This window comes from Hydractinia symbiolongicarpus, chromosome 9, assembly GCF_029227915.1.
Source record: "Hydractinia symbiolongicarpus strain clone_291-10 chromosome 9, HSymV2.1, whole genome shotgun sequence".
NCBI classification, from domain to species: Eukaryota; Metazoa; Cnidaria; class Hydrozoa; order Anthoathecata; family Hydractiniidae; genus Hydractinia; species Hydractinia symbiolongicarpus.
The window spans coordinates 7,233,420-7,250,769 of record NC_079883.1 but is presented as its reverse complement, the minus strand read 5'-3'; the positions used below and the strand labels follow the sequence as shown (position 1 = coordinate 7,250,769).

At 40.4% G+C, this 17,350-nt stretch overlaps 4 protein-coding genes and 9 non-coding genes across 14 annotated transcripts in view; 6 read left to right on the top strand and 7 right to left on the bottom strand.

Annotated features, from left to right (window-relative positions):
- Positions 1 to 252, bottom strand: part of LOC130656957 (late histone H1-like) — a 3,706-nt gene extending 3,454 nt beyond the window's left edge. Inside the window, exon 1 of one of the 2 annotated variants that reach the window (XM_057459900.1) lies at positions 30 to 252. The gene's annotated coding sequence lies outside the window, so the exon portion shown is untranslated. The remainder of the gene's footprint in view (positions 1 to 29) is intronic. The other variant, XM_057459901.1, reaches the window with a different exon arrangement.
- Positions 7 to 607, top strand: LOC130656958 (late histone H1-like). Its single transcript, XM_057459902.1, has one exon. The coding sequence runs from the start codon at positions 71 to 73 to the stop codon at positions 533 to 535; it is 465 nt and encodes a 154-aa protein (XP_057315885.1). The 5' UTR covers positions 7 to 70; the 3' UTR covers positions 536 to 607.
- A 3,265-nt stretch (positions 608 to 3,872) lies between these two features.
- On the top strand, positions 3,873 to 3,991 carry LOC130658117 (5S ribosomal RNA). The gene has a single exon (XR_008985335.1). It is a non-coding gene; the product is annotated as a 5S ribosomal RNA (ribosomal RNA).
- A 328-nt stretch (positions 3,992 to 4,319) lies between these two features.
- Positions 4,320 to 4,484, bottom strand: LOC130659468 (U1 spliceosomal RNA). Its single transcript, XR_008986673.1, has one exon. It is a non-coding gene; the product is annotated as a U1 spliceosomal RNA (small nuclear RNA).
- Positions 4,485 to 4,669: 185 nt separating this feature from the next.
- Positions 4,670 to 4,861, bottom strand: LOC130660522 (U2 spliceosomal RNA). The gene has a single exon (XR_008987719.1). It is a non-coding gene; the product is annotated as a U2 spliceosomal RNA (small nuclear RNA).
- Positions 4,862 to 5,775: 914 nt separating this feature from the next.
- Positions 5,776 to 6,402, top strand: LOC130657134 (histone H1-delta-like). The gene has a single exon (XM_057460098.1). It carries the CDS (start codon positions 5,836 to 5,838, stop codon positions 6,385 to 6,387), a length of 552 nt encoding a protein of 183 aa, XP_057316081.1. The 5' UTR covers positions 5,776 to 5,835; the 3' UTR covers positions 6,388 to 6,402.
- A 3,322-nt stretch (positions 6,403 to 9,724) lies between these two features.
- On the top strand, positions 9,725 to 9,843 carry LOC130658104 (5S ribosomal RNA). Its single transcript, XR_008985322.1, has one exon. It is a non-coding gene; the product is annotated as a 5S ribosomal RNA (ribosomal RNA).
- A 328-nt stretch (positions 9,844 to 10,171) lies between these two features.
- LOC130659467 (U1 spliceosomal RNA) lies at positions 10,172 to 10,336 on the bottom strand. The gene has a single exon (XR_008986672.1). It is a non-coding gene; the product is annotated as a U1 spliceosomal RNA (small nuclear RNA).
- Positions 10,337 to 10,521: 185 nt separating this feature from the next.
- On the bottom strand, positions 10,522 to 10,713 carry LOC130660519 (U2 spliceosomal RNA). Its single transcript, XR_008987717.1, has one exon. It is a non-coding gene; the product is annotated as a U2 spliceosomal RNA (small nuclear RNA).
- A 915-nt stretch (positions 10,714 to 11,628) lies between these two features.
- On the top strand, positions 11,629 to 12,258 carry LOC130657133 (histone H1-delta-like). The gene has a single exon (XM_057460097.1). It carries the CDS (start codon positions 11,688 to 11,690, stop codon positions 12,237 to 12,239), a length of 552 nt encoding a protein of 183 aa, XP_057316080.1. The 5' UTR covers positions 11,629 to 11,687; the 3' UTR covers positions 12,240 to 12,258.
- Positions 12,259 to 15,576: 3,318 nt separating this feature from the next.
- On the top strand, positions 15,577 to 15,695 carry LOC130658092 (5S ribosomal RNA). The gene has a single exon (XR_008985310.1). It is a non-coding gene; the product is annotated as a 5S ribosomal RNA (ribosomal RNA).
- Positions 15,696 to 16,023: 328 nt separating this feature from the next.
- LOC130659466 (U1 spliceosomal RNA) lies at positions 16,024 to 16,188 on the bottom strand. The gene has a single exon (XR_008986671.1). It is a non-coding gene; the product is annotated as a U1 spliceosomal RNA (small nuclear RNA).
- Positions 16,189 to 16,373: 185 nt separating this feature from the next.
- Positions 16,374 to 16,565, bottom strand: LOC130660518 (U2 spliceosomal RNA). The gene has a single exon (XR_008987716.1). It is a non-coding gene; the product is annotated as a U2 spliceosomal RNA (small nuclear RNA).
- Between the last annotated feature and the right edge of the window lie 785 nt (positions 16,566 to 17,350).

Here is a 17,350-nt window from a genome sequence, read left to right as displayed (position 1 = left end):
TCCAAAGAAAATCGCACCCAAGAAGAAACCTGCTGCAAAGAAGACAGCTGATCACCCTAAATATGTGGACATGATCAAGGCTGCTATCGCTACCCTAAAGGAACGCGGTGGTTCATCTCGCCAAGCTATTACAAAATATATTCATGCAAATTACAAAGTTGCTGAAAACTCAGATCATCATCTGAAAATGGCTCTTAAACGAGGAGTAACATCAGGCGATTTGATTCAAACTAAAGGCACTGGTGCTTCTGGATCATTCAAGCTAGGTCAGGTAAAAAAAGAAAAACCTAAGAAAAAGGCCGCAGCAAAAAAGCCAACGGCAAAGAAGCCTACTGCAAAGAAAAGTACACCAAAAAAGAAGCCAGCAAAGAAGAGCACGCCAAAGAAAGCAGCAAAGAAGCCTGCCACAAAGAAAGCCTCGGCTAAGAAACCAGCAGCTAAGAAACCCACAAAGAAGCCTGTTGCTAAAAAACCTGCAGCAAAGAAGGTCAAAAAGACTCCCAAAAAGGCAGCAAAGAAGACCGCAAAAAAATAATTTGTGTGTATCTGGCTATTACATTAACAAACGGCTATTTTTATAGCCACACATTTACAAAAAAACATTATCTTGGTACAAAGTTAAACTTGTTTAAGTCACTTAAACAGTTAAAAAAGAGTAAATTTAAGATTAGATTCCCTAAGTTTAAGTATTTTCGTTTTTAAATTTCTTATTTTCTTGCTTTTACTTTTCTTGCCCTTCATATTTTTAACATTGTCAAACTTTATGTAGCATAAAATTTTTATGTAGCATAAAATTTAAACAGAAAGCAGGACAAAGTTTGATATAAAAAGCTAGCCGTAATATTTTTTATGGATGTGTGGCTATAAAAATAGCCGTTTTTTGTTTGGTAAGATGCTTAGGCACGTTCCCCACGAATTCTTCTTGCCAACTGGATGTCTTTAGGCATGATTGTAACTCGTTTTGCGTGAATGGCACACAAGTTAGTATCCTCGAACAAGCCAACAAGGTACGCTTCAGAAGCCTCTTGCAGAGCCATAACGGCTGTGCTCTGGAATCGCAGATCTGTTTTGAAGTCCTGAGCAATTTCTCGCACAAGACGCTGGAAAGGCAACTTGCGGATCAAGAGCTCGGTTGACTTCTGGTATCTTCTGATTTCTCTGAGAGCAACTGTACCAGGTCTGTAACGATGTGGTTTTTTCACTCCTCCAGTAGCTGGTGCGCTTTTCCTCGCAGCTTTAGTGGCGAGTTGTTTTCGTGGAGCCTTTCCTCCAGTAGATTTACGTGCAGTTTGCTTTGTACGAGCCATATTTTAAGAAGTCGATGTAGTACGGATACACAAGACGGTCTAAAATGCACTATCGCGCCAAAGTTTTATTTCTCATATTGATTGACAGCTAAGGTTCAAAACAAACCATTTGATTGGTGCTAAGAAAGTAATTTCTGATTGGCTGCATAATGACATTACGCTCATTACTTTAACATTTTTATAAAATCTGTGTTTTTTGGCTACGGGAAAACGGCTGTATCTTCTGATACACAAAAGCTTTTGACTTTTTTTTTTTTTAGTAAGTAGCAGAAGGTTTGGCGAATTCCAACGATGCCAAATTTATTGCCTTACTGAAACATTAAGACCACGAATTTTTAAAAAAACTACAGTTTTACTTAAAAAAATGTACAAAATGTTCGGAACATTTTGTAATGACGCAACTCTATTGGTTAATTAGGGTGTTTCCACGAGCAGTAGGTAATTTTATGGCCTCTTTTTAAAGCTGTCTGAATTCTGTTAACTCAAACGTTGTTTTTGTACTCGTTCTGTACGCAACTATATCAATATGTCTGGACGCGGAAAAGGAGGTAAAGGATTGGGAAAAGGAGGTGCTAAACGTCACCGAAAAATTCTTCGTGATAACATTCAGGGAATCACAAAACCTGCTATTCGGCGTCTTGCTCGACGAGGTGGTGTCAAACGTATCTCTGGCCTTATCTATGAGGAAACCAGAGGTGTACTGAAGGTTTTCTTAGAGAATGTTATTCGTGATGCTGTAACCTACACAGAGCACGCTAAACGCAAGACCGTTACCGCTATGGATGTTGTTTATGCCTTAAAACGTCAAGGAAGAACTCTTTACGGATTCGGAGGTTAAGCGTTGTCATTGCTCAACAAAAACGGCTATTTTTATAGCCACAAATCTTTTAAAACATTACTTTGTGCACGCTTCCAAATTACACAATGTGTAAAGTCTTGTCACAGTTACATTTATTGCTATACGATACTATGTCATATATGACACAAAAAAAATTTAGAAATACTTTGTAGGGTTAATTTGCCTGGGAGTGTTTCCGTGAAAAGCTGGGTTAAGTTAAATGTAAGCAATAACATGGATCAATGTACTTGTCTTTTCTGCAAGTACAGCTAATAATACGTATGAAAAGTGAAGCTAATCCACACACACATGGGGAAGTATTTTAAATGTAGGCTAGTGTTCTTAAGCACATTATTTAGAAGTTTTATTAACTTCGGTTAACTTGTAGTGACGCCAAGTAAATGTTTTTTTAAAGATGTGTGGTCTTAAAAAAGACCGTTTGTGTTTGGTAGACGTTGGTTTACTTGCTGCTTGTGTATTTTGTGACGGCTTTTGTTCCTTCACTGACTGCGTGTTTTGCAAGTTCTCCAGGCAAGAGAAGACGTACTGCGGTTTGAATTTCACGAGAAGAGATGGTCGACTTTTTGTTTTGAAGAGCCAAACGCGAAGCTTCGGAAGCAATGCGCTCAAAGATGTCGTTGACAAATGAGTTCATGATGCTCATAGCTTTGCTTGAAACTCCGACATCTGGGTGAACTTGTTTCAAAACATTGTAGATGTAAATAGCATAACTTTCCTTTCTCTTTCTCTTGCGTTTCTTTTCACCAGTTCCACCAATCTTTCCTCCTTTTTTGCCGGCTCTTTTTTCACCTTTCTTGGCTACTTTAGGTGCCTGTTTTCCTCCTTTAGCTGCTGCGTCAGACATGGTTAAAAATTTTTGCTACTTAACTTGTAAATAAGCATTAAACTGCAAGTCAAAACTTTTTGTTTATAAGTAAAAAAATCGGATCGAATTCGATCCGAAAACGCCGATACGCAATTTAATTGGTTAAAAAAAAAATCTTTTGTTTAATACTTAATTATGATTGGTTAAAAAAACATGATTTCGATCCTATTTTTATGATGAAAAAACGAGTAAAGTTTATTTCGTTAACACTTACGTTAAATATTCGTACGTTTTTGTATTAACTTACAAATCAAATCGCAGTTATGTCTGGACGTGGAAAAGGTGGAAAAGCTAAGGCTAAAGCCAAGACAAGATCCTCAAGAGCTGGACTTCAATTTCCAGTCGGTAGAGTGCATAGATTCCTTCGTAGAGGGCACTATGCTAACCGAATTGGATCTGGAGCACCAGTTTACTTAGCAGCCGTCTTGGAATATTTATCTGCTGAGATATTGGAGTTGGCTGGTAACGCAGCAAGAGACAACAAAAAAGCTAGGATTATTCCAAGACATTTACAATTGGCTGTTCGTAATGATGAAGAATTAAACAAACTTTTGAGCGGTGTAACCATTGCAGCTGGTGGTGTTTTGCCAAACATTCAAGCTGTCTTACTCCCAAAGAAGAACGACAAAGGACAGAAGAAGTAAACCGCTACACTCAGAAAACAACGGCTATTTTTATAGCCACACATCTTTAAAAAAACATTGTTTTTTTCACAAAACTATAACCTTAAAGTCTAATAGATAATCCATGCATACGCCTTGTCCTAAGTAACTCAAAGAAATTAAATAAAAAAATTTGATCACAACGTCAAAATAAATTGCACGTATTTGCACCTACTAATGTCTACGGCCATACCACGATGAACACACCCGTTCTCGTCTGATCACGGAAGTTAAGCATCGTCGGGCCGGGATAGTACTTGGATGGGGGACCGCCTGGGAACTCCCGGTGTCGTAGGCTTTTCATTTTCATTTGCTGTGATATATTTCTTGTTATAACAATTAAGGAACGTGGCGGTTGTTGAAAGTGTTTCCTATGACATTTTCCTACGACATTTTCAGGTGATAGTACGAGAAAAAAGAGCTTTCAAATGCATACAAACTCGATCTATTGCCGATCATCCAATAACCCTGACGGAATGGCAAATAAAATAAAATTCCGCCGCCTTCCGAGGACTTATATCGCAATCACGTTTCGTAACAGCCAAGCGAGGTTTTACCTTAGCGTTTAAGTCACCACCGACATTTGGCCGCGCAACTTTTCTAAGCTCATTCATTTTGACTTAAGGAGGGGGCGAGCGCGGACGCAGGCCCCCACTACCAGAAATTGTACGGTCGAGTTACTGACGTTTGCAGTAATCGCAGAGGTCAGCCCAAGCGTAGTGCAATGCAAGAGCCTCACTCTGGAAGAAAACCCTCATTGATCAGTCTTTACTTCCCCGTCAGGTAAGTATGAGTTGGAACTGCACCGTAGCATGAGGGTACCCTTCAAAGTTTGTTAATGCTTGTGGCTTGAGTGTGTTATAAACTGCCGTGTCGCGGGGCATAGGCTGTATTCTCCCCCAGTGTACGCGTTTTGTTCCCGCCGTAGACTATGCAGAGTGCCGTCGGAAAGAGGACTGCTATTATTCTTTTATTGCTTATGTGGGCCGCCATCGGTAATAGTGCAACACCAAGGCAACCCGTGGTCACGGCGTGAATGAATCCACCTCCATGACCCAAGGCCAAAAATCAGATTAATATACTGACCATTCAGAGAATGGCCTACCAGATATTAAACTGATAAGAACAGATACTACACTTGATCTTAGCCATTAGGCCGAGAAGCGATAAAGAACAAGCGTTGCCATGATAGGCATCGTCCACACACCGTAACTGCTTGTGGAGCATGTCACGTTACTGTAAAGCTTACAACTGTCACCGCGTACGGATGGACGGCGACATAGTAAAAATCACGGCTGTTGATTTAGCCGTAGGATGGAGAGCGACTGTAGCGAGTGGATGGTAACTTACATGAATGCTAACAAAGGCGACGATACTAAGTGCGTGATATTACTTTCCAATATGTCTGCGTACATTCCGTTTATCAACGCATTACGCCAGAACGTGCGCGCGCGTTACACAGTAGACCATGCAGCCGAAATGCGACAGTGCGACCCTGCCAGGAGTCGAACCTGGAATCCCCTGATTCGTAGTCAGATGCCTTATCCATTGGGCCACAGGGCCATGCTTATGACTTCGCCCCATCGTCATTTTGGCTTGCGCATTCGTTTTACTTACGACAGAATTCTTCGTGTTTGTAGCCATGAAAGAAAGGGACTTCTGTGAGTGAATTTTTTTACTGTGGTCTAATAAAAAAGTCGAAACGCAGTGCCCAATATATGAATTGCTCCTAATAGCCGGAAACAGGCCGTGTCGATGATGTAGGCCGACATACGCAACGCAAACCAAAGAACGCTTTATGAAAATCCTAACACGAGCGCGGAAGAAGCCCAAATTAACAGACTAGATGTAATGCTGAAGACCTCAAACTCCAGCAGCTTCTCTTGCAGACTATTGCGTCGTACTACAAATAAAAATTAACATGCTTTCGCATAGTCGCGGCACCCAAAACGGACATTATACGATGTACAGAAACACACATTTCTGTTTTCGCGCCAAATCAATTCCCGGGAGTGGTACTTTTACGTCCGCATACTTCGCACCGTCTTAAATTATATCTCATTTACACGGTAATGTTTAGTATACTTCTACTGTGATAACAAGCATCGTTTATCGTTGGATTGTTGTAAGAAAACATTAAAAATGAGTGAAGCAGCTTCTCCAAAGAAAATCGCACCCAAGAAGAAACCTGCTGCAAAGAAGACAGCTGATCACCCTAAATATGTGGACATGATCAAGGCTGCTATCGCTACCCTAAAGGAACGCGGTGGTTCATCTCGCCAAGCTATTACAAAATATATTCATGCAAATTACAAAGTTGCTGAAAACTCAGATCATCATCTGAAAATGGCTCTTAAACGAGGAGTAACATCAGGCGATTTGATTCAAACTAAAGGCACTGGTGCTTCTGGATCATTCAAGCTAGGTCAGGTAAAAAAAGAAAAACCTAAGAAAAAGGCCGCAGCAAAAAAGCCAACGGCAAAGAAGCCTACTGCAAAGAAAAGTACACCAAAAAAGAAGCCAGCAAAGAAGAGCACGCCAAAGAAAGCAGCAAAGAAGCCTGCCACAAAGAAAGCCTCGGCTAAGAAACCAGCAGCTAAGAAACCCACAAAGAAGCCTGTTGCTAAAAAACCTGCAGCAAAGAAGGTCAAAAAGACTCCCAAAAAGGCAGCAAAGAAGACCGCAAAAAAATAATTTGTGTGTATCTGGCTATTACATTAACAAACGGCTATTTTTATAGCCACACATTTACAAAAAAACATTATCTTGGTACAAAGTTAAACTTGTTTAAGTCACTTAAACAGTTAAAAAAGAGTAAATTTAAGATTAGATTCCCTAAGTTTAAGTATTTTCGTTTTTAAATTTCTTATTTTCTTGCTTTTACTTTTCTTGCCCTTCATATTTTTAACATTGTCAAACTTTATGTAGCATAAAATTTTTATGTAGCATAAAATTTAAACAGAAAGCAGGACAAAGTTTGATATAAAAAGCTAGCCGTAATATTTTTTATGGATGTGTGGCTATAAAAATAGCCGTTTTTTGTTTGGTAAGATGCTTAGGCACGTTCCCCACGAATTCTTCTTGCCAACTGGATGTCTTTAGGCATGATTGTAACTCGTTTTGCGTGAATGGCACACAAGTTAGTATCCTCGAACAAGCCAACAAGGTACGCTTCAGAAGCCTCTTGCAGAGCCATAACGGCTGTGCTCTGGAATCGCAGATCTGTTTTGAAGTCCTGAGCAATTTCTCGCACAAGACGCTGGAAAGGCAACTTGCGGATCAAGAGCTCGGTTGACTTCTGGTATCTTCTGATTTCTCTGAGAGCAACTGTACCAGGTCTGTAACGATGTGGTTTTTTCACTCCTCCAGTAGCTGGTGCGCTTTTCCTCGCAGCTTTAGTGGCGAGTTGTTTTCGTGGAGCCTTTCCTCCAGTAGATTTACGTGCAGTTTGCTTTGTACGAGCCATATTTTAAGAAGTCGATGTAGTACGGATACACAAGACGGTCTAAAATGCACTATCGCGCCAAAGTTTTATTTCTCATATTGATTGACAGCTAAGGTTCAAAACAAACCATTTGATTGGTGCTAAGAAAGTAATTTCTGATTGGCTGCATAATGACATTACGCTCATTACTTTAACATTTTTATAAAATCTGTGTTTTTTGGCTACGGGAAAACGGCTGTATCTTCTGATACACAAAAGCTTTTGACTTTTTTTTTTTTTAGTAAGTAGCAGAAGGTTTGGCGAATTCCAACGATGCCAAATTTATTGCCTTACTGAAACATTAAGACCACGAATTTTTAAAAAAACTACAGTTTTACTTAAAAAAATGTACAAAATGTTCGGAACATTTTGTAATGACGCAACTCTATTGGTTAATTAGGGTGTTTCCACGAGCAGTAGGTAATTTTATGGCCTCTTTTTAAAGCTGTCTGAATTCTGTTAACTCAAACGTTGTTTTTGTACTCGTTCTGTACGCAACTATATCAATATGTCTGGACGCGGAAAAGGAGGTAAAGGATTGGGAAAAGGAGGTGCTAAACGTCACCGAAAAATTCTTCGTGATAACATTCAGGGAATCACAAAACCTGCTATTCGGCGTCTTGCTCGACGAGGTGGTGTCAAACGTATCTCTGGCCTTATCTATGAGGAAACCAGAGGTGTACTGAAGGTTTTCTTAGAGAATGTTATTCGTGATGCTGTAACCTACACAGAGCACGCTAAACGCAAGACCGTTACCGCTATGGATGTTGTTTATGCCTTAAAACGTCAAGGAAGAACTCTTTACGGATTCGGAGGTTAAGCGTTGTCATTGCTCAACAAAAACGGCTATTTTTATAGCCACAAATCTTTTAAAACATTACTTTGTGCACGCTTCCAAATTACACAATGTGTAAAGTCTTGTCACAGTTACATTTATTGCTATACGATACTATGTCATATATGACACAAAAAAAATTTAGAAATACTTTGTAGGGTTAATTTGCCTGGGAGTGTTTCCGTGAAAAGCTGGGTTAAGTTAAATGTAAGCAATAACATGGATCAATGTACTTGTCTTTTCTGCAAGTACAGCTAATAATACGTATGAAAAGTGAAGCTAATCCACACACACATGGGGAAGTATTTTAAATGTAGGCTAGTGTTCTTAAGCACATTATTTAGAAGTTTTATTAACTTCGGTTAACTTGTAGTGACGCCAAGTAAATGTTTTTTTAAAGATGTGTGGTCTTAAAAAAGACCGTTTGTGTTTGGTAGACGTTGGTTTACTTGCTGCTTGTGTATTTTGTGACGGCTTTTGTTCCTTCACTGACTGCGTGTTTTGCAAGTTCTCCAGGCAAGAGAAGACGTACTGCGGTTTGAATTTCACGAGAAGAGATGGTCGACTTTTTGTTTTGAAGAGCCAAACGCGAAGCTTCGGAAGCAATGCGCTCAAAGATGTCGTTGACAAATGAGTTCATGATGCTCATAGCTTTGCTTGAAACTCCGACATCTGGGTGAACTTGTTTCAAAACATTGTAGATGTAAATAGCATAACTTTCCTTTCTCTTTCTCTTGCGTTTCTTTTCACCAGTTCCACCAATCTTTCCTCCTTTTTTGCCGGCTCTTTTTTCACCTTTCTTGGCTACTTTAGGTGCCTGTTTTCCTCCTTTAGCTGCTGCGTCAGACATGGTTAAAAATTTTTGCTACTTAACTTGTAAATAAGCATTAAACTGCAAGTCAAAACTTTTTGTTTATAAGTAAAAAAATCGGATCGAATTCGATCCGAAAACGCCGATACGCAATTTAATTGGTTAAAAGAAAAATCTTTTGTTTAATACTTAATTATGATTGGTTAAAAAAACATGATTTCGATCCTATTTTTATGATGAAAAAACGAGTAAAGTTTATTTCGTTAACACTTACGTTAAATATTCGTACGTTTTTGTATTAACTTACAAATCAAATCGCAGTTATGTCTGGACGTGGAAAAGGTGGAAAAGCTAAGGCTAAAGCCAAGACAAGATCCTCAAGAGCTGGACTTCAATTTCCAGTCGGTAGAGTGCATAGATTCCTTCGTAGAGGGCACTATGCTAACCGAATTGGATCTGGAGCACCAGTTTACTTAGCAGCCGTCTTGGAATATTTATCTGCTGAGATATTGGAGTTGGCTGGTAACGCAGCAAGAGACAACAAAAAAGCTAGGATTATTCCAAGACATTTACAATTGGCTGTTCGTAATGATGAAGAATTAAACAAACTTTTGAGCGGTGTAACCATTGCAGCTGGTGGTGTTTTGCCAAACATTCAAGCTGTCTTACTCCCAAAGAAGAACGACAAAGGACAGAAGAAGTAAACCGCTACACTCAGAAAACAACGGCTATTTTTATAGCCACACATCTTTAAAAAAACATTGTTTTTTTCACAAAACTATAACCTTAAAGTCTAATAGATAATCCATGCATACGCCTTGTCCTAAGTAACTCAAAGAAATTAAATAAAAAAATTTGATCACAACGTCAAAATAAATTGCACGTATTTGCACCTACTAATGTCTACGGCCATACCACGATGAACACACCCGTTCTCGTCTGATCACGGAAGTTAAGCATCGTCGGGCCGGGATAGTACTTGGATGGGGGACCGCCTGGGAACTCCCGGTGTCGTAGGCTTTTCATTTTCATTTGCTGTGATATATTTCTTGTTATAACAATTAAGGAACGTGGCGGTTGTTGAAAGTGTTTCCTATGACATTTTCCTACGACATTTTCAGGTGATAGTACGAGAAAAAAGAGCTTTCAAATGCATACAAACTCGATCTATTGCCGATCATCCAATAACCCTGACGGAATGGCAAATAAAATAAAATTCCGCCGCCTTCCGAGGACTTATATCGCAATCACGTTTCGTAACAGCCAAGCGAGGTTTTACCTTAGCGTTTAAGTCACCACCGACATTTGGCCGCGCAACTTTTCTAAGCTCATTCATTTTGACTTAAGGAGGGGGCGAGCGCGGACGCAGGCCCCCACTACCAGAAATTGTACGGTCGAGTTACTGACGTTTGCAGTAATCGCAGAGGTCAGCCCAAGCGTAGTGCAATGCAAGAGCCTCACTCTGGAAGAAAACCCTCATTGATCAGTCTTTACTTCCCCGTCAGGTAAGTATGAGTTGGAACTGCACCGTAGCATGAGGGTACCCTTCAAAGTTTGTTAATGCTTGTGGCTTGAGTGTGTTATAAACTGCCGTGTCGCGGGGCATAGGCTGTATTCTCCCCCAGTGTACGCGTTTTGTTCCCGCCGTAGACTATGCAGAGTGCCGTCGGAAAGAGGACTGCTATTATTCTTTTATTGCTTATGTGGGCCGCCATCGGTAATAGTGCAACACCAAGGCAACCCGTGGTCACGGCGTGAATGAATCCACCTCCATGACCCAAGGCCAAAAATCAGATTAATATACTGACCATTCAGAGAATGGCCTACCAGATATTAAACTGATAAGAACAGATACTACACTTGATCTTAGCCATTAGGCCGAGAAGCGATAAAGAACAAGCGTTGCCATGATAGGCATCGTCCACACACCGTAACTGCTTGTGGAGCATGTCACGTTACTGTAAAGCTTACAACTGTCACCGCGTACGGATGGACGGCGACATAGTAAAAATCACGGCTGTTGATTTAGCCGTAGGATGGAGAGCGACTGTAGCGAGTGGATGGTAACTTACATGAATGCTAACAAAGGCGACGATACTAAGTGCGTGATATTACTTTCCAATATGTCTGCGTACATTCCGTTTATCAACGCATTACGCCAGAACGTGCGCGCGCGTTACACAGTAGACCATGCAGCCGAAATGCGACAGTGCGACCCTGCCAGGAGTCGAACCTGGAATCCCCTGATTCGTAGTCAGATGCCTTATCCATTGGGCCACAGGGCCATGCTTATGACTTCGCCCCATCGTCATTTTGGCTTGCGCATTCGTTTTACTTACGACAGAATTCTTCGTGTTTGTAGCCATGAAAGAAAGGGACTTCTGTGAGTGAATTTTTTTACTGTGGTCTAATAAAAAAGTCGAAACGCAGTGCCCAATATATGAATTGCTCCTAATAGCCGGAAACAGGCCGTGTCGATGATGTAGGCCGACATACGCAACGCAAACCAAAGAACGCTTTATGAAAATCCTAACACGAGCGCGGAAGAAGCCCAAATTAACAGACTAGATGTAATGCTGAAGACCTCAAACTCCAGCAGCTTCTCTTGCAGACTATTGCGTCGTACTACAAATAAAAATTAACATGCTTTCGCATAGTCGCGGCACCCAAAACGGACATTATACGATGTACAGAAACACACATTTCTGTTTTCGCGCCAAATCAATTCCCGGGAGTGGTACTTTTACGTCCGCATACTTCGCACCGTCTTAAATTATATCTCATTTACACGGTAATGTTTAGTATACTTCTACTGTGATAACAAGCATCGTTTATCGTTGGATTGTTGTAAGAAAACATTAAAAATGAGTGAAGCAGCTTCTCCAAAGAAAATCGCACCCAAGAAGAAACCTGCTGCAAAGAAGACAGCTGATCACCCTAAATATGTGGACATGATCAAGGCTGCTATCGCTACCCTAAAGGAACGCGGTGGTTCATCTCGCCAAGCTATTACAAAATATATTCATGCAAATTACAAAGTTGCTGAAAACTCAGATCATCATCTGAAAATGGCTCTTAAACGAGGAGTAACATCAGGCGATTTGATTCAAACTAAAGGCACTGGTGCTTCTGGATCATTCAAGCTAGGTCAGGTAAAAAAAGAAAAACCTAAGAAAAAGGCCGCAGCAAAAAAGCCAACGGCAAAGAAGCCTACTGCAAAGAAAAGTACACCAAAAAAGAAGCCAGCAAAGAAGAGCACGCCAAAGAAAGCAGCAAAGAAGCCTGCCACAAAGAAAGCCTCGGCTAAGAAACCAGCAGCTAAGAAACCCACAAAGAAGCCTGTTGCTAAAAAACCTGCAGCAAAGAAGGTCAAAAAGACTCCCAAAAAGGCAGCAAAGAAGACCGCAAAAAAATAATTTGTGTGTATCTGGCTATTACATTAACAAACGGCTATTTTTATAGCCACACATTTACAAAAAAACATTATCTTGGTACAAAGTTAAACTTGTTTAAGTCACTTAAACAGTTAAAAAAGAGTAAATTTAAGATTAGATTCCCTAAGTTTAAGTATTTTCGTTTTTAAATTTCTTATTTTCTTGCTTTTACTTTTCTTGCCCTTCATATTTTTAACATTGTCAAACTTTATGTAGCATAAAATTTTTATGTAGCATAAAATTTAAACAGAAAGCAGGACAAAGTTTGATATAAAAAGCTAGCCGTAATATTTTTTATGGATGTGTGGCTATAAAAATAGCCGTTTTTTGTTTGGTAAGATGCTTAGGCACGTTCCCCACGAATTCTTCTTGCCAACTGGATGTCTTTAGGCATGATTGTAACTCGTTTTGCGTGAATGGCACACAAGTTAGTATCCTCGAACAAGCCAACAAGGTACGCTTCAGAAGCCTCTTGCAGAGCCATAACGGCTGTGCTCTGGAATCGCAGATCTGTTTTGAAGTCCTGAGCAATTTCTCGCACAAGACGCTGGAAAGGCAACTTGCGGATCAAGAGCTCGGTTGACTTCTGGTATCTTCTGATTTCTCTGAGAGCAACTGTACCAGGTCTGTAACGATGTGGTTTTTTCACTCCTCCAGTAGCTGGTGCGCTTTTCCTCGCAGCTTTAGTGGCGAGTTGTTTTCGTGGAGCCTTTCCTCCAGTAGATTTACGTGCAGTTTGCTTTGTACGAGCCATATTTTAAGAAGTCGATGTAGTACGGATACACAAGACGGTCTAAAATGCACTATCGCGCCAAAGTTTTATTTCTCATATTGATTGACAGCTAAGGTTCAAAACAAACCATTTGATTGGTGCTAAGAAAGTAATTTCTGATTGGCTGCATAATGACATTACGCTCATTACTTTAACATTTTTATAAAATCTGTGTTTTTTGGCTACGGGAAAACGGCTGTATCTTCTGATACACAAAAGCTTTTGACTTTTTTTTTTTTTAGTAAGTAGCAGAAGGTTTGGCGAATTCCAACGATGCCAAATTTATTGCCTTACTGAAACATTAAGACCACGAATTTTTAAAAAAACTACAGTTTTACTTAAAAAAATGTACAAAATGTTCGGAACATTTTGTAATGACGCAACTCTATTGGTTAATTAGGGTGTTTCCACGAGCAGTAGGTAATTTTATGGCCTCTTTTTAAAGCTGTCTGAATTCTGTTAACTCAAACGTTGTTTTTGTACTCGTTCTGTACGCAACTATATCAATATGTCTGGACGCGGAAAAGGAGGTAAAGGATTGGGAAAAGGAGGTGCTAAACGTCACCGAAAAATTCTTCGTGATAACATTCAGGGAATCACAAAACCTGCTATTCGGCGTCTTGCTCGACGAGGTGGTGTCAAACGTATCTCTGGCCTTATCTATGAGGAAACCAGAGGTGTACTGAAGGTTTTCTTAGAGAATGTTATTCGTGATGCTGTAACCTACACAGAGCACGCTAAACGCAAGACCGTTACCGCTATGGATGTTGTTTATGCCTTAAAACGTCAAGGAAGAACTCTTTACGGATTCGGAGGTTAAGCGTTGTCATTGCTCAACAAAAACGGCTATTTTTATAGCCACAAATCTTTTAAAACATTACTTTGTGCACGCTTCCAAATTACACAATGTGTAAAGTCTTGTCACAGTTACATTTATTGCTATACGATACTATGTCATATATGACACAAAAAAAATTTAGAAATACTTTGTAGGGTTAATTTGCCTGGGAGTGTTTCCGTGAAAAGCTGGGTTAAGTTAAATGTAAGCAATAACATGGATCAATGTACTTGTCTTTTCTGCAAGTACAGCTAATAATACGTATGAAAAGTGAAGCTAATCCACACACACATGGGGAAGTATTTTAAATGTAGGCTAGTGTTCTTAAGCACATTATTTAGAAGTTTTATTAACTTCGGTTAACTTGTAGTGACGCCAAGTAAATGTTTTTTTAAAGATGTGTGGTCTTAAAAAAGACCGTTTGTGTTTGGTAGACGTTGGTTTACTTGCTGCTTGTGTATTTTGTGACGGCTTTTGTTCCTTCACTGACTGCGTGTTTTGCAAGTTCTCCAGGCAAGAGAAGACGTACTGCGGTTTGAATTTCACGAGAAGAGATGGTCGACTTTTTGTTTTGAAGAGCCAAACGCGAAGCTTCGGAAGCAATGCGCTCAAAGATGTCGTTGACAAATGAGTTCATGATGCTCATAGCTTTGCTTGAAACTCCGACATCTGGGTGAACTTGTTTCAAAACATTGTAGATGTAAATAGCATAACTTTCCTTTCTCTTTCTCTTGCGTTTCTTTTCACCAGTTCCACCAATCTTTCCTCCTTTTTTGCCGGCTCTTTTTTCACCTTTCTTGGCTACTTTAGGTGCCTGTTTTCCTCCTTTAGCTGCTGCGTCAGACATGGTTAAAAATTTTTGCTACTTAACTTGTAAATAAGCATTAAACTGCAAGTCAAAACTTTTTGTTTATAAGTAAAAAAATCGGATCGAATTCGATCCGAAAACGCCGATACGCAATTTAATTGGTTAAAAAAAAAATCTTTTGTTTAATACTTAATTATGATTGGTTAAAAAAACATGATTTCGATCCTATTTTTATGATGAAAAAACGAGTAAAGTTTATTTCGTTAACACTTACGTTAAATATTCGTACGTTTTTGTATTAACTTACAAATCAAATCGCAGTTATGTCTGGACGTGGAAAAGGTGGAAAAGCTAAGGCTAAAGCCAAGACAAGATCCTCAAGAGCTGGACTTCAATTTCCAGTCGGTAGAGTGCATAGATTCCTTCGTAGAGGGCACTATGCTAACCGAATTGGATCTGGAGCACCAGTTTACTTAGCAGCCGTCTTGGAATATTTATCTGCTGAGATATTGGAGTTGGCTGGTAACGCAGCAAGAGACAACAAAAAAGCTAGGATTATTCCAAGACATTTACAATTGGCTGTTCGTAATGATGAAGAATTAAACAAACTTTTGAGCGGTGTAACCATTGCAGCTGGTGGTGTTTTGCCAAACATTCAAGCTGTCTTACTCCCAAAGAAGAACGACAAAGGACAGAAGAAGTAAACCGCTACACTCAGAAAACAACGGCTATTTTTATAGCCACACATCTTTAAAAAAACATTGTTTTTTTCACAAAACTATAACCTTAAAGTCTAATAGATAATCCATGCATACGCCTTGTCCTAAGTAACTCAAAGAAATTAAATAAAAAAATTTGATCACAACGTCAAAATAAATTGCACGTATTTGCACCTACTAATGTCTACGGCCATACCACGATGAACACACCCGTTCTCGTCTGATCACGGAAGTTAAGCATCGTCGGGCCGGGATAGTACTTGGATGGGGGACCGCCTGGGAACTCCCGGTGTCGTAGGCTTTTCATTTTCATTTGCTGTGATATATTTCTTGTTATAACAATTAAGGAACGTGGCGGTTGTTGAAAGTGTTTCCTATGACATTTTCCTACGACATTTTCAGGTGATAGTACGAGAAAAAAGAGCTTTCAAATGCATACAAACTCGATCTATTGCCGATCATCCAATAACCCTGACGGAATGGCAAATAAAATAAAATTCCGCCGCCTTCCGAGGACTTATATCGCAATCACGTTTCGTAACAGCCAAGCGAGGTTTTACCTTAGCGTTTAAGTCACCACCGACATTTGGCCGCGCAACTTTTCTAAGCTCATTCATTTTGACTTAAGGAGGGGGCGAGCGCGGACGCAGGCCCCCACTACCAGAAATTGTACGGTCGAGTTACTGACGTTTGCAGTAATCGCAGAGGTCAGCCCAAGCGTAGTGCAATGCAAGAGCCTCACTCTGGAAGAAAACCCTCATTGATCAGTCTTTACTTCCCCGTCAGGTAAGTATGAGTTGGAACTGCACCGTAGCATGAGGGTACCCTTCAAAGTTTGTTAATGCTTGTGGCTTGAGTGTGTTATAAACTGCCGTGTCGCGGGGCATAGGCTGTATTCTCCCCCAGTGTACGCGTTTTGTTCCCGCCGTAGACTATGCAGAGTGCCGTCGGAAAGAGGACTGCTATTATTCTTTTATTGCTTATGTGGGCCGCCATCGGTAATAGTGCAACACCAAGGCAACCCGTGGTCACGGCGTGAATGAATCCACCTCCATGACCCAAGGCCAAAAATCAGATTAATATACTGACCATTCAGAGAATGGCCTACCAGATATTAAACTGATAAGAACAGATACTACACTTGATCTTAGCCATTAGGCCGAGAAGCGATAAAGAACAAGCGTTGCCATGATAGGCATCGTCCACACACCGTAACTGCTTGTGGAGCATGTCACGTTACTGTAAAGCTTACAACTGTCACCGCGTACGGATGGACGGCGACATAGTAAAAATCACGGCTGTTGATTTAGCCGTAGGATGGAGAGCGACTGTAGCGAGTGGATGGTAACTTACATGAATGCTAACAAAGGCGACGATACTAAGTGCGTGATATTACTTTCCAATATGTCTGCGTACATTCCGTTTATCAACGCATTACGCCAGAACGTGCGCGCGCGTTACACAGTAGACCATGCAGCCGAAATGCGACAGTGCGACCCTGCCAGGAGTCGAACCTGGAATCCCCTGATTCGTAGTCAGATGCCTTATCCATTGGGCCACAGGGCCATGCTTATGACTTCGCCCCATCGTCATTTTGGCTTGCGCATTCGTTTTACTTACGACAGAATTCTTCGTGTTTGTAGCCATGAAAGAAAGGGACTTCTGTGAGTGAATTTTTTTACTGTGGTCTAATAAAAAAGTCGAAACGCAGTGCCCAATATATGAATTGCTCCTAATAGCCGGAAACAGGCCGTGTCGATGATGTAGGCCGACATACGCAACGCAAACCAAAGAACGCTTTATGAAAATCCTAACACGAGCGCGGAAGAAGCCCAAATTAACAGACTAGATGTAATGCTGAAGACCTCAAACTCCAGCAGCTTCTCTTGCAGACTATTGCGTCGTACTACAAATAAAAATTAACATGCTTTCGCATAGTCGCGGCACCCAAAACGG

Excerpts from the sequence above, each read along its gene's own strand:
- LOC130656958 (XM_057459902.1), top strand. The coding sequence starts at position 71 with ATGATCAAGGCTGCTATCGCTACCCTAAAGGAACGCGGTGGTTCATCT.
- LOC130657134 (XM_057460098.1), top strand. The coding sequence starts at position 5,836 with ATGAGTGAAGCAGCTTCTCCAAAGAAAATCGCACCCAAGAAGAAACCT.
- LOC130657133 (XM_057460097.1), top strand. The coding sequence starts at position 11,688 with ATGAGTGAAGCAGCTTCTCCAAAGAAAATCGCACCCAAGAAGAAACCT.